At 43.9% G+C, this 13,955-nt stretch overlaps 1 protein-coding gene across 2 annotated transcripts in view; it reads right to left on the bottom strand.

The window, feature by feature from the left end:
• The window catches only part of EXOC4 (exocyst complex component 4), an 813,215-nt gene that overhangs the window by 570,196 nt on the left and 229,064 nt on the right, over window positions 1-13,955 (bottom strand). For both annotated transcript variants that reach the window (XM_073619419.1, XM_073619420.1), the window contains exon 9: window positions 4,777-4,865. In XM_073619419.1, coding sequence (XP_073475520.1) covers window positions 4,777-4,865 — 89 coding nt within the window. The remainder of the gene's footprint in view (window positions 1-4,776; window positions 4,866-13,955) is intronic.

Here is a 13,955-nt window from a genome sequence, read left to right as displayed (position 1 = left end):
GCAGCCTATCAGTGCCCATCAGTGCAGCCTATCAGTGCCCATCAGTGTAGCCTCATCAGCGTACATCAATGAAGGTGAAAAACTATCTGTTTTCAAAATTTATTAACAAAATATAAAATGGTTTTGTATTTTTTTTAAATCAGTCTTTTTTAATTTTTTTTAACAAAAAATAAAAAACAAATACCACCAAAAGAAAGCTCTATTTGTTGGAAAAAAAATGATAAAAATTGAATTTGGGTACAGTGTTGTATGAGAATGACAGAGCTAAAAGCTGAAAATTGGTCTGGGCAGGAGGGGGGTTTAGGTGCCCAGTAAGCAAGTGGTTAATGAAAAAATAATTAGCCCCCAAAAAAAAAAAAAAAAAAAAAAAGAAAAATGAATGCAGCCTCCACATCCAAGGTCTTTGGGTTTAGATATGCTTGAATTATGCTGGTCCAGAAAAGTGCACATTTCTCTTTTTTTTTTTTTTTTTTACTTAGCTGTAAACGCATACTCATGTACTTTGTTGGAACTATGAGAATTTTTTCAAAGTAGAACATCTTGCGTTCTTATCACTTGGTTAGAGATTTGTAAATAGGTTGTCTGATCAACTTAATATGTAAAAAAAAGTATATTTATTTATTTATATGATCTCTAAACAGGATTCTTTTGAGAAGCTTTGAAGTAACAATGAAGCTGAGGAAACCCAGCAAACTCTATTGTTCTTCCCAGGTGAGACAGGTGATCAAATAAAGTCTTAGGCCTCATTCACACGGGGTGGATCCGCTACCATGGAGTCCGCCAGCTCAGCGGGAGATCTCTCCGTTGGTTGATCTCTGATGAGCCGGTGAATGACAGGTCCCTCTCTGCTCACTGAGCGGGGAGGGGCTTGTTGAGCGCCGCTGGTTACTATGGAGAGATCGGACGAAAACGGACATCAGATCTCTCCTGATCCGATCCGATCCTCCAGGGACGGATGCGAACGTATCGCCATCCGTCTGATTTTAGCGGATCAGACTGAGTCGAATGTCAGCGGACATGTCATCGCTGACATCCGTCGCTCCATAGACTAGTATGGAGCACCCGTTCAGGTCCGCCGACAAAACTGACAGGCGGACCTGTCCGTTCGTGTGAAAGGGGCCTTATAAGAATATCAAAATATGCCTAAAAGGAATGAATACATTCTGGTTAAATGTTTAGGGCATTCGTTTATTGAAAATCGTACCATCTGTGCAGATATCTAACATGGTATGTAGGGCTGCGCATCTTCACTGGTCTCACGATTCGATTCGATTACGATTATCTGGTCAAAGATTCGATTCGATTCCGCGATGCATCACGATGCATCACGATTACCGACGAGCTCCCACTTCCGCTTGGGCCGCCTAGGTGGCCCTTCCACCCTGCAATCTTCTAGGACACATCACAGTTCCCAAAAGATTGCCCGGCTATGCAGGACAGCGCAGTGAGACATGCGCACCCGGCTGTGAAGCTGCAAGCTGTCACAGCCGGATGCCCACAGTAGTATTGCCAGCGCTGTGGACAGGTGGGGGAGAGAAGGGAGGGTTTGGGTGGCCACGTCGCTGGATTGTGGGACAGGTGAGTGTCTTTTTATTAAAAGTCAGAACATGCACTTTTTTTGTAGCTGCTGACTTCTAATAAACAAAAAATTGACTGGAACTCCGCTTTGAATTAAAAATAACCTCACTCCCTAAAAAGTGCAGTAATCCGGTGCACTACAGGGTACAGAGATTCACACACACTGCTGCTGGGAGGTCAGAAGAGATAGAATCCACAGATGACAAACAGCCCTGTGAAGTTCCCTGTACTGTCTCTGTGCTGACCAGTGCGGCTGGTGCTCAAAATTTTTTTGGGGGGCGCAAACAAACTGAAAAATACTGAACCTCCCCCGTCAAACGCAGCCATCTGTGCCCGTCAAACGCAGCCACTTGTGCCCGTCAAACGCAGCCACCTGTGCCCATCAAACGCAGCCACTGTGCCCAAACGCAGCCACTTGTGCCCAAACGCAGCCACTTGTGCCCAAACGCAGCCACCTGTGCCCAAACGCAGCCACCTGTGCCCAAACGCAGCCACTTGTGCCCAAACGCAGCCACTTGTGCCCACCAAACTTAGCCACCTGTGCCAAAACGCAGCCACTTGTGCCCGCCAAACTCAGCCACCTGTGCCCAAACTCAGCCACTTGTGCCCAAACGCAGCCACTTGTGCCCGCCAAACGCAGCCACCTGTGCCAAAACGCAGCCACCTGTGCCAAAACTCAGCCACTTGTGCCCAAACGCAGCCACTTGTGCCCAAACGCAGCCACTTGTGCCCAAACGCAGCCACTTGTGCCCAAACGCAGTCACTTGTGCCCACCAAACTTAGCCACCTGTGCCAAAACGCAGCCACTTGTGCCCGCGAAACTCAGCCACCTGTGCCCAAACTCAGCCACTTGTGCCCAAACGCAGCCACTTGTGCCCGCCAAAACGCAGCCACCTGTGCCAAAACGCAGCCACCTGTGCCAAAACGCAGCCACCTGTGCCAAAACGCAGCCACCTGTGCCCGCCAAACGCAGCCACCTGTGCCCAAACGCAGCCACCTGTGCCCGCCAAACGCAGCCACCTGTGCCCGCCAAACGCAGCCATCACTGACCCCCCCCCCCAATTACTTTCTTTTAATAAATATATTACAAAGGATGGTGTACCCCCGCTGTATGTGCTTTTAAAAAACGATGTCACTTCATACCAAATTTTGCCGGTATACGATCATGTGACTCCCGGCCGTCCCGCCCCTCTCCGCTCTCCTCTTCCCTCTCCGCTCTCCGCTCACGTGTCTCCTGAGTCCTGATGTCAGCGGGGAATTCTCAGTCCCGCCCGCTGACTATAGTTATCGTATCAGAAGAGAGGCGGGCGGGACTGAGAAATCCCCGCTGACGTCAGGACTCAGGAGGCGGAAGCGGAGAGCGAAGAAAAGAGCGGAGAGGGGCGGGGCGGGCCGGGAGTCACATGATCGTATACCGGCGAAGTTCGGTATGAAGTGACATTGTTTTTTAAAAAAGCACATACAGCGGGGGCACACCATCCTTTGTAATATATTTATTAAAATAAAGACGGTTTAAAAATTTTCTCGAGCGCTTTCCCGGGAGGGGCGGGGCTACTAATGACGTCACCAAACATCGATTTTCGGGGTTTTATGCATCAATGCCGCATCGGGGACACCCGAATCGCGATGCATCGATGCAACGATTAATTTCAGCACCCCTAATGGTATGAGCAGAAGATTATAACTTTATGTATTATATCTCATTAATTAGAGGAAAGTAATGATTTTTCTTGCTTGCTGATGTAATTATAATATTATAGATATATGAATTAATCTTATTTAGAAATATCACAGATGGAGAAATGGTTTAAATATATATACACAGATATATATATATGGTAATATATATATATATATATATATATATATATATATATATATAAATACAATTTATCTATAAACCCATAGAGCTTCCTGCTTTTACCTAGATGTGTAGTTAATCATTATATATATATATATATATATATATATATATATATATATATATATATATATATATATACACACACATATACACACACACACACAACTTCCTAAACAGTATAATTTGCTGCATTCGGAATGCAAAAACATTTAAAAGGAGTTACCAGACCTCCTAAACTCTATATATAAAAATATCAGATGGCCACGCCTGTACCATGCGAAAAGGGGCATTCTTACAACAGATACACATCATGTAAATTGAATATATTACTTAGAAAATATGTCAAAACAAATATCTCTGCCCTTAGACATGCCTGGTGGTTGAAAGAGATATTGCCTGAATGTACAATAAAATACTCAATAGATCATTCAACCAGTGGAAAAGAAGTTACACCTTCTGGTCTAGGCTTATTATAAATTTTATGAGCCTATTGTCTGAAATGGTATTTAGGATCAGGATAGATGCCATGGAGACACTGAATCAGACACGCAGACACACACACTCCATTCATCAACTCATATCTCTACATTCATGAAGATTCCTTGACACCTTATGTTTTAATACGCTGAGGTCGCAAGAAGAAATTCCTGATTAAGCAGTAGCCATCTTGAAGCTTCAATCTGGAATGGCAGCCATTCTAAAAACTCTGGTAACCAGCAGTTCAGAAAAGTAGCCATCTTGGAAAGAGTATAATTATGTCATACTGATTTTTACCCAATATTAATTTGTGTTATCTTAAATATTTAATTATTGATTATTATACAGTTGGATAACCTTTTCCCTCCAATCAGTAACCACCTTGTAGATTTTTCTTTACGCTTCAATTTTTCATTATAATTTTTATAGTTCCCATTCTATTGACATAGCATTTTAATTGACGATATTACTTACTTACCTGCAGTATAGTAACGGTTGAATTTGTGAAATACAGACGTTCTGTCTAATTGTCATTTTTACATGGTTATTAATTCTACAGGGAAGTTTATAATTTCTGTGTCATTTAAAAAGTACAACACTCCCATTAGCGGGTGTTTCAATTGATATTCTTAATATTATATTATGCAGCACAAAATCGGTATCTTTAATCTTATGTAACATTGTTTTTGTCAACCTATTTTGTATGAATATATGTCTGGTTCATATTAAGATCCTATATCTTAAAAATATTATCTTTTTAAAAATACATAAATACCGCGAAGGCAAATTATCCTCATAAGCACCACAACTTGAACAATATGAAACTATTGGCATTAAAAGATGAGTAAACCTCTTACCTTGAAGCTCTCCACTTTTGCTGTATAGCTCCCGCCTCTGTTCCCGTAAGTAGGCACTCATACTAATGGCGTGAGAAGAAGACTCAAACCTAAGGCAAACAGTTGATTCAATATTACATACAAATCTGATAATTATGAGGCACACATAACATTACAACCTTAAAACAAACCATTGTTCTATTACTAAGCCTGTAGATGTTTACAGGCTATTTCAGTGCCATATTATTTAGAGAGCAAGGCCGGCCATAAATAGATCAAAATGTGGCTGGTTCACAAGTTCCATCGATAAACTTTAATACTACCAACCTCTCGGGTTTTGTTCGGGCTATAGCTGCCGGCAGGGATCAGATGTTCTGACGGCTGGGAAACCTCCCGCTGTCAGAACACAATAGCGCAGTGGGAGTGATTCAACACGTGGTTGAAGGAAAGAAAATTGAATAATGCATGGCTTTTTTTTAACATCACAGAAGGTTAACTAAGAGATAATGAGAAAGTGAGAAAAACAAAAACCATACGATTCATTGAACAGAAAAATAAGTTGTATGGCAGGAGTGTTGTCAGAGACCAATCACATAAAACTGGCTCCCAAACCAACGATTATTTAAATTTCAATGTAATGCAGCAAGCATCTATTTGAGGAAGGGGTGGGGGGGTGAATAGGTAGCAGGAAAGTGAGCTAAGCTAACCACTTGAGGTCCGGGCCATAGCCGAATGACGGCTACAGCGCGGACCTCAATCTCCGGGAGGACGTCATATGACGTCCTCCCCTATGCACGCGCACCGCGCGCACCCTGCAGGGCGCGCGGTGTGCGCGCTGTGATCACCGAGTCACAGAGACTCGGATGATCACAGATCCGAGTAAGGGGCCGGTCCCGGCCCCTTACCATGTGATCAGCTGTCAGCCAATGACAGCTGGTCACATGATGTAAACAAAAGCTCGGTGATCGGTTTCGTTTTCTCCTCACGCTGACAGCGTGAGGAGGAAAAAAAAGCCGATCACCGGCTCATGTCAAAGGAACATCGGTCCCGAAGAGGAAGGAGGCACAGATGCCTCATCTGTGCCTCCAAGTGCCATCTGCCAGTGCCCACAGTGCCCACAAGTGCCACCTATTAAAACCCACAAGTGCCACCTATTAAAACCCACAAGTGCCACCTATTAAAACCCACAAGTGCCACCTATTAAAGCCCACAAGTGCCACCTATCAATGCCCACAAGTGCCACCTATTAGTGCCACCTAGCAGTGCTGCCATCAGTCAGTGCCCAATCAGTGCCCAACACTGCCACCCATCAGTGCCCATAACCGCCACCCATCAGTGCCCATCACTGCCACCTATCGGTGCCCATCAGTGCCGCCCCATCAGCGTACATCAACGAAGGAGAAAAATTAACTGTTTGCAAAAATTGATAACAAAATATAAAAAAAAATATAATTTTTTTTCAAAAATTCTGTCTTTTAAAATTTTTTTAACAAAAAATAAAAACCGTAGAGGTGATCAAATACCATCAAAAGAAAGCTCTATTTGTGGGAAAAAAATGATAAAAATGTCATTTGGGTACCGTGTTGTATGACCGCGCAATTGTCATTCAAAGTGCGACAGCGCTGAAAGCTGAAAATTGGTCTGGACAGGAGGGGGGTTTAAGCGCCCAGTAAGCAAGTGGTTAAAGAAAAAATCCACTTTTGCTGAAAAATATGATCTACCATATAGAACTGTAACGCCAACCCCCGAAGGAGCCTCTTGGTGAATTTGGGTTCTCTGATCTCCGCCTCAACTCCAACAATGGCTTTAGCACCTCTGGCACACCTGGTTAGATATAAAATCACTACAAACACTTTCCAGAACACAAGTAGAAAATACCAATGTCCTGGCTGTGGATTGTTACCAGAAACAGACACACCTGATAGTGATAAATAAGTTGAGTATATTATCACGGAAAGAAATGTGGAAACTTACAGCACTGTTAAACCTTGTTGCAGAGTATCAATACAATATAAATGACATGTAATATTTAGCAACTGTAAATTTAGAAAACAAAGCACAATAATCTACATAATTTACATGTCCATTGCACGGGCACCAAGAGGGAGGAGAGAAGGTTTGTCAACTTCTCAGCTCCTTCTGGAGCCACAATTACCTTTGAAAGTAAAACCACAAAAAGAAAATATATTAAGAAATGGGCTAACAGGTACAGTAAGCACAGTTCCATAACTTTACAGGTCCTGGGGTGAAGAGTACTACTATCTTCTGCTAGCAAACTTTGGGGCCCTTTGTAAAGAAAGTAGGTTTAATCAAACAAAATGGAGACGGTAATCATCTAGGATATTCTGGTAGCCTCCCTGGCGGTTTTCCCGAGTGTGGCTCGGGGTTAAAATTCAGGACCATTAGTGGAAACCCAGAGCCACACTCGGGATTACATCGCAGGATCCTGGTGTGGCTTTACTTACCTTGTCCCCGGGATCCTGCGATGTCCCCCGCTGTGTCTGCGGGCTCCGTCGTCCTCCGAAGCCTCTCCGTGCCAGGCTCCGTTCCCTGCAAGCGGCGCGACGCACGGGGGCGGAGCCTGGCGGCAAATTCAAAAAATTGTATAAACATAACACATACAGTACTGTAATCTTACAGATTACAGTACTGTATGAAATTATTTCACATCCCTTTTGTCCCCAGTGCTTTGTCCTATGCCCTGCATGCAGTTTTATGTTATATATACTGTTCTTTCTGCCTGGAAACTGGAGATTGTCCATAGCAACCAAAAAGTGTCCCTTTACATCAAAAGTGGCTTTAGACCAGCTAGAAAACAGCGATAGTAAATTAGAACACTTGCAGAATTGAGCGATAGCGAATCGTGGGGAAATTTATTTTATTTCATTTATTTTTTAATTATTTATTTTTATTTATTATATTATAATTTATGTTTTTGTGTTTCAAACTTTATCATACCCGGAATATCTACTAGACTCTTGTTTGGACAGATTTAAGTGCGGTATTGTTAAGAATTACAGACCTACAATATAAAACGCCAAACTTCCATGCAAAATAATTGTACCGCTTTCAGCACCTAAAATCCGAAATAATCATACCGCCAGGGAGGTTAAGTAGTGCCAGCTCCAAACAATCATCTTCTGACACTAGAAAGGGGAATGTGTGTCTACATGCAGTGTCTGTACTGTGTTAAGAAGGATGCTTGGGTTTACACCCACTCACCAATCCTCTGTGTGATGACACAACGGAGATTCCCAATGTTGGCTCAGGCTCCTGGCAATGTTGTAAGGCACCGGATCGCCTTTAGTCAGCCGATCAGGATGGCTGGTAGTTAAACTGACAAGGCGACGAGACAGCAGCTGACTGGACACCTGGGTGGATATTGCGATCCTTGAAGCGGTGTGAGTTGTGTCTGCTGGGCGGTACTGGGTTGCTGAGCAGGGAGCCTGTAGCTGTCACTGTTCCTGGCTTCCCTCAGCCTCCTGTCAGCGCTAATGCAGTAGTCTCAGGAAAAGTGTGGCTAGCAGGTGTCGCTAGCTATGTAGTGCTGTGTGGAAGCCTGTGTAGTTCTCTTCAATCACCTCAGCCTTCCCTCTCTTCAGTCTCCTGTCAGTACTTCCTGCCACTCCCCTTTTTTTCAGTGTGTTTTGTGTCTGAGTTTTCTGGAAGGACAAGTCAGCATCTCTCTATCTCCATCTTGTGGCCACACAAAGTGAATCCAGCAGCGATCACCGCAGGTAATTGATGGCTTTGCAGAGGGGTGAATAGCTGCAGCCACGGGCAATCTGTCATTAAAATGAATGGGGACAGAGGCAGCACCTACCCACTGAGAGCCGCAGAAGGAACTGACGCTACAATTTGCACCAGCCCTAATTGATGGTGTGAATGTAGCCTTATGGTTCTCTTTGAAGGTACAATGCTACATTCATGTAATAAGATAATATAGCAAAGGAAGTTGATAGCATCAAAAGTGGAGGTTACAAAGCAAAGCAGTCAGAATCTGAGTTTCAGAAAGCAGGTTTTTTGGTTATATTAGTAACTGGTAAATAACTTTTTGCTGGATATGCAATTTAAAGTGATTGTAAAGTCTGTTATTTAAAAAAAAAACATGTTATACTTACCTCCTCTGTGCAGTTGGTTTTGCACAGAGCAGTCCAGATGCTGCTCCTGGCCCCTCCCTCCTGCTCAGCCAGCAGCTTCCTATGGGGGCACCCGAGCCGAGTCAGAGCTCCGTGTATCCATTCAGATGCGGAGCCCCGACTAGGCCTCTCTCTCTCTTGATTGGCTGACTGACTTTCATTGACTTCACTGGATGTAATGGCGCCACTGCTTTGTCTCAGCCAATCAGGAGGAGTGTCCGGGACGTATTAGACACTCGTGGACATCGCCGGAGAGAGATGGGTCTCAGGTAAGTATTAGGGGGGCTAAGGGGAGGCTGCTACACACAGGTGGTTTTTTATGTTAATGCATAGAATGCATTAAGATAAAAAAACCTTCTGCCTTTACAACTCCTTTAAGGGTCCATTTAAAACTGTACTATGTGAGTTGAGCTCACATAAAAGCATATGCATTGACATGCGTTTGCGTGATGCACTGAGTTTTAACATGTGCTGGTGTACACATATTTATTTTATTTTTTTAAAACCCAAGCTTTATTTGTAAAGTAGACTTCAACTGACTGTTTTGACTGCTACATTTAAGTGCAAAGTAAGGTCTGTTCAACTTTTCTTCAGCACTTGTGTAAACTGTTCCTTGAAATATATTGCTTTTACAATGTACAGTATCTCATAAAAGTGAACTCTATTCCCAAGAGGGTTAAGGCAGTGCTGGAAAATAATGGTGGCAACACAAAACATTGACACTTTGGGCCCAATTTCTTGCGGGCAGTTTAGACATTAATGGCTGTGTGTTGAGTTATTTTGAGGTGACAGCAAATTTACTGTTACAAGCTGTACACTCACTACTTTACATTTATACTACTTTACATTTTACATTGTAGCAAAGTGTAATTTCTTCAGTGTTGTCACATGAAAATATATAATAAAATATTTACAAAAATGTAAGGGGTGTATATATGCATTGGCATTTGATAATCAATGCATGCCAGCACATGGTGTAAATGGACCCTAATTGTTTATTGTGGCCAGCGAATATAGGCTTTCTATGCTTGCTTTTTTCTATTCTTCCCTGCAGAATTCTTTTAAGAGAATTTGAAGTCTTTTGTGCATGCAATGTCTGTTTTTCCTCTACCTAGATTTTTTAGCAAGTGTTTAGATTCAGCCAATAGCAACTGTGAACCTACATTTGCAAGAATATTTAAAGTTAAAATTGTTTTCTGCAGAAGTTTTATTAACATTGCACAACATTTTGAATACCACCATCTATTCTGAAGACGTCATAAAAAATAATAAAATTACATTGCCTTTATCCACCGACCATATTTTAGTTTTTGTTATTTACAAATTTAAGGGAGAAACATAGCCAAAGCTTGTTTGGCTGTACTTTTCTTATGGAGTACAGTTCGTTCTACACTCCTGTGACCTGCTGTTAGCTGACGTCACAGGGCTGCCCCAGGCTCTGAAAAGATCCCTGAGAGCCTGAGCCAGTCACTCCCACCCCCTTCACAAGCTCAGAACTCCAGTGAGCGCTGGAAGGGCACAACAGAGGGCCTGTAGATGACAGTCGCCAGCTCTCTGTAGCCCGAAGACCGAGAGCTGAGCTATCAGTGGTGTTTGATCATTTAATTCTTAGGTCTTAGAGCTGGCGGGCAACTGATGCTTACATTCACCTAGGTGAGTATATTTGGTTTTTTTTTTGTGAAACCTATACTTCTCTTTTAACATGTGTAAAGAAATTATGAAAACTCTGAATCATGGATAGTGTACGTGCCTTGTAAATAAATTTCATTCAGGGCAAAGTAACTGTGTCTGAATAAAGTCCACTGTATGGTCACCTTTTACTTACCTCTCCTGCCTTCCCCCCCACCACCCCCTTCTGTGGCTGCAAATTTCAAACTACTGCAAAGTGCTTCCAGATATAGGGGGAACATGTGACCTCCTTCCAAGCTGCTAGGTCCAAGGACTGTCCTCTGGGCTTCGACATTAGATGACAATGGGTATTCTAGCAGCGGATGCAACTAAAGAATAAGTAGGGGAGCAGCGCTGGAGGGGCAGGTATAAAGAAATCAGGGTGTGGGCTTTACACAGATGTGGTCACTTTGCTCTTAATCAGCAAGGTTATATACCTAATGCCTAATCTAAACAGCCTTTTGCTTTGTCAATGTTGACAGAGAATGCCCCCAATTATGAACCCTTCAATTAAAAAACAACTTAGCAAACAATGGCATTTAAATATCACTAACAGTGCTGTTTTGTCAGCTAAGATTGCACATTTTGGGTAGAGAAGGAGTGGGGTTTAAACAGCAGATTATAAAGTAGACACAACGCTTATATATATGTGAGGTCCGGAAAGGTAAAATACATACACACAGTCCTCTGTTACCAAACAACCTAAAATTTGGATGCATTTCCCTCGAGGTTCTGTGAACAGCCATCCCACTGTTAAAAATAGCTGTACGCAGAATACACTGTCTGTGTTCAGTATTTTATGTACACCCATATACAACCATCCATGTCAATGGGACAGCTGTACACAACATCTGCAGGGAAATATGCCCTAAATTTACCCTGTATGGCCGCAGACAGCCATGTGCTTGTACCAAAAAGTGCATTTCCGATTTTGCAGCCCAATATGTTAAACATTTTATATTTGTTAAATGATCCCATTAACAGAACATAACTTACAAAAGTTAAGCAACAATTTTTAAATATTTTTTTCAAGTGTTTTTTTTATTTTTTTATTAATATGGCTTTATACAAAAAAAAAAAAACAAACATTTATACTCACCTAGGTGGATCGATGTCCCCCTCCAGCTCTGCAGTGAGAACACTGCTGATCACTCAGTTCTCCCCCTCCACTCTGAGCAGAGACCCGTGACTGGCAATCAGCGACTCTCTACTCTTCTCTCCAGCACTCACTGGAGCGCTGGGCTGTGGAAGGGGTGAGAGGGGCTGGCGCAGGCTCTCAGTGGATTGCTAGGAGCCTGAGCCAGGTGTTGATCCAGGCTTCTGGGTGGATCCTGATCATATGGTTGGGATCTTTCCAGAGCCTGGGCGGCCTCTGTGATGTAAGCCACAGAAGTGAAGCCTGCTGTCAGCTGAAAACAGGTCACACGAGTGCAAAACTCTCTGCACGCCTGCGATTCATAGGAGAAGTATAGCCAAAAAAACGTTATACCTCTCCACTAACACACCGTGACATTGTGGAAAGCTCCCTGAGCCAGAGCTTTGGGATCATGCGACCAGATCGATGCAGATTAACAATAGGCAAGTAAACACATCTTTTTTATACAGGTTAGGCATGATGGGTAAGAGGTGGGGTTAGGGAACATTTCTTTATCGTACATCACGGGACACAGAGCCACAGTAATAACTGTATGGGTTATATGGCACCTTCTGGTGGTGGACACTGGCACACCCTAAAGAGGAAGTTCAATTCCCCATATAACTCCTCCACTTACTGGGAGTACCTCAGTTTTTTCGCCAGTGTCTTAGGTGTTGGTCACGAGTAAAGATGTGCTGTGCTGAGTTCCAATGGAATATTCCTTACTGGGGCAAGCAGCAACCGGATCCATTCAAAGTGTCTTTTCCAGACCGAATTGAATGGTACCCGGGCCTTGTGTCCGAAGAAATGAGGTTTTGCCTGTAACGCTTCTCTTTTTAGAGAGCTGGACCCAGGGATCCAGTATTTGTTTTTTTCAGCCATATTCCTGGCGGGGTGCTTTTTACAGGCCCAGGGCTGTGGATCTCTCGATAAAAAAGGGGGCCACAGTCCCTGAAAGTTTTATAAACGGAGCCCACTGTGAGAGGTAAAGATTGGGTCTGTTACCACAGAACTCTGCAGCTGGATAAGTTAAGGGAGATTCCTAAGGAATTTTTCTAATTCTTGTGGGTTGTTCTCCTTTAAAGTAAATGTTGCTATGCCTATAGTCACCACTGGGGGCTGTCAAGAGCACGTACCTGTTCCATGCTTGTCTGTCTCGCTCTGTGTACAAGCTGCACGCTTCCTCCGGCCCAGGCTCCAGGTCATTGGAAAGGGAGGTTTTTCCCTCCTGGGAATGTCCCCCCACCTGGATAGCTTTCCTCCAGGCAGTAGGAGCATGGCAGCAGACGGCGGTATGCCACGCCGCTCCCGCAGCCATTATGGCTCTCCTCCTCCCCCAGCCCTCCTTCATGTGGTCCGGGCAGGATCGGAGCTCGCTCGTGCAGGAAAACACTCAAAATAGATATGGGGGGGTGCGATGGGTGATCGGAGGAAGGGCGGCGGGGCTTAGCGGCATTGGCGCGAATTAGCGTCCACAACACGGGCTGCATAACTATAAAATGCACCTTTTTTTCAGGTGCATATAGCTAGGAGGGACGCAGAGTGGACGAGTGGCATGCGAGTGGGTGACACAGGCATTCCCAGGCACATTTACTTTAAAGCATCAGGCTGAGCTTAATAGCAGCGGCAGTTGCTGGACTATTGCTCAGCAGTGGGTGCATTTTTTTGGTGGTACCTCTGCATTTGTGCTCGGCACTATGACCAGAGGAGGTGGGTCAAATGCCGCAAAGACCAAGGACACTAAGGGGTCGCCCTCAGATCCTAAGGATCCTCCCTCTGCAACACCATCCCGTACTAAGGAGGCTGGTCAGAGTGAGCCATCAGGGTCATTAGGGGCTGAAATTGCTTCCGACACTTCAGCCCCTGTCTATATAATTGAGCAGGTTTTCTCCTCAGCTATGAGTGGCTTAGAGGAAAGATTAGTGGCTTTAATCACGTCTTCACAGAGTGGAAGAAAACGCATTAGGTCCCCTTCTATCACCCATGATCCCCAAACAGAGGAACTGTGGGAGGGGGAAGATGAATCCCCCTCAGGGGACCGTAAACAGGCTGACGATTCCTCTTCCGAGGAATCAAGTGGGGAAGGATCTTCTTCAGCTTCACATGCTGAGAAGTTGCTGGTGCATTCTCTTACTAAAATGGTCCGCGCCATATTTAAGCTACCCTTAACGGAGTCGGTTGAAGAGCCCACTTCCTGTTTGGGTTCACTAAAGCCCCCGCAAGCCTTGCGTGCTTTTCCTGTGCATTCATTACTTGAA

The sequence above is a fragment of the Aquarana catesbeiana genome, linkage group LG03 (genome assembly GCF_042186555.1).
Source record: "Aquarana catesbeiana isolate 2022-GZ linkage group LG03, ASM4218655v1, whole genome shotgun sequence".
NCBI lineage: Eukaryota > Metazoa > Chordata > Amphibia > Anura > Ranidae > Aquarana > Aquarana catesbeiana.
Note: the sequence above shows the minus strand (reverse complement) of the source record. Positions and strands in the feature narration are given on the sequence as shown.